The following is a 525-nucleotide window of genomic DNA, read 5'->3' as shown; positions in this document are numbered from 1 at the left end:
ATGCCTTGGGTTTGCCTCTGTGGCAGAGAGGAGGGATACTGGGAATGATCTCCTCCCTCCTCTTGGGATCCTGTAGACACACATCTACTCACATCACAGGATTAGCTTTGTATTAACCAGAAGCAACTTGATTAAATCTGTAGCTTTACAAAGCAGGGGAATGAAACAAATGAAAACACCCACTTCAAGGCAAAACTCCATGACACTTTATGACGCAGAACTTTGGAAGCAAAGCCCTTTTTTTCCCAGCAGTCCCAAGTGTGTGCTTGGAAACAAACACCTGGTTACAAGCTGAGGACATTGGGGACGTTTGTCTCGGTTGGGTTTGTCATAGAAAAGCATTAAAATGACTTCAAGCACAAAGTTAACCATCAGATGGCAACTTGGGCTGTGGTTTGGAGCATTTGCTTAGGACCTTGCTCTTCGAGAGGAAGTTTTTTTCACTCCTGATCCCACCCCGTTGCGGAAGGACCTTTTCTCCTCAGGTGTCTCCAGATGAGCCTTCAAAAGAGTCACTTCATCCCT

At 45.7% G+C, this 525-nt stretch overlaps 1 protein-coding gene across 1 annotated transcript in view; it reads right to left on the bottom strand.

Annotated features, from left to right (window-relative positions):
- Nucleotides 1-408: 408 nt before the first annotated feature.
- The window catches only part of LOC103808435 (neuropeptide S-like), a 30,881-nt gene continuing 30,764 nt past the window's right edge, over nucleotides 409-525 (bottom strand). Inside the window, exon 4 of the mRNA XM_009081216.1 lies at nucleotides 409-472. Within this exon, the coding sequence (XP_009079464.1) occupies nucleotides 409-472 (64 nt within the window). The remainder of the gene's footprint in view (nucleotides 473-525) is intronic.

This window comes from Acanthisitta chloris, unplaced genomic scaffold, assembly GCF_000695815.1.
Source record: "Acanthisitta chloris isolate BGI_N310 unplaced genomic scaffold, ASM69581v1 scaffold7488, whole genome shotgun sequence".
Taxonomy (NCBI): Eukaryota; Metazoa; Chordata; class Aves; order Passeriformes; family Acanthisittidae; genus Acanthisitta; species Acanthisitta chloris.
The sequence above is the reverse complement of the archived record's forward strand: the minus strand, read 5'-3'. Positions and strand labels throughout refer to the sequence as shown.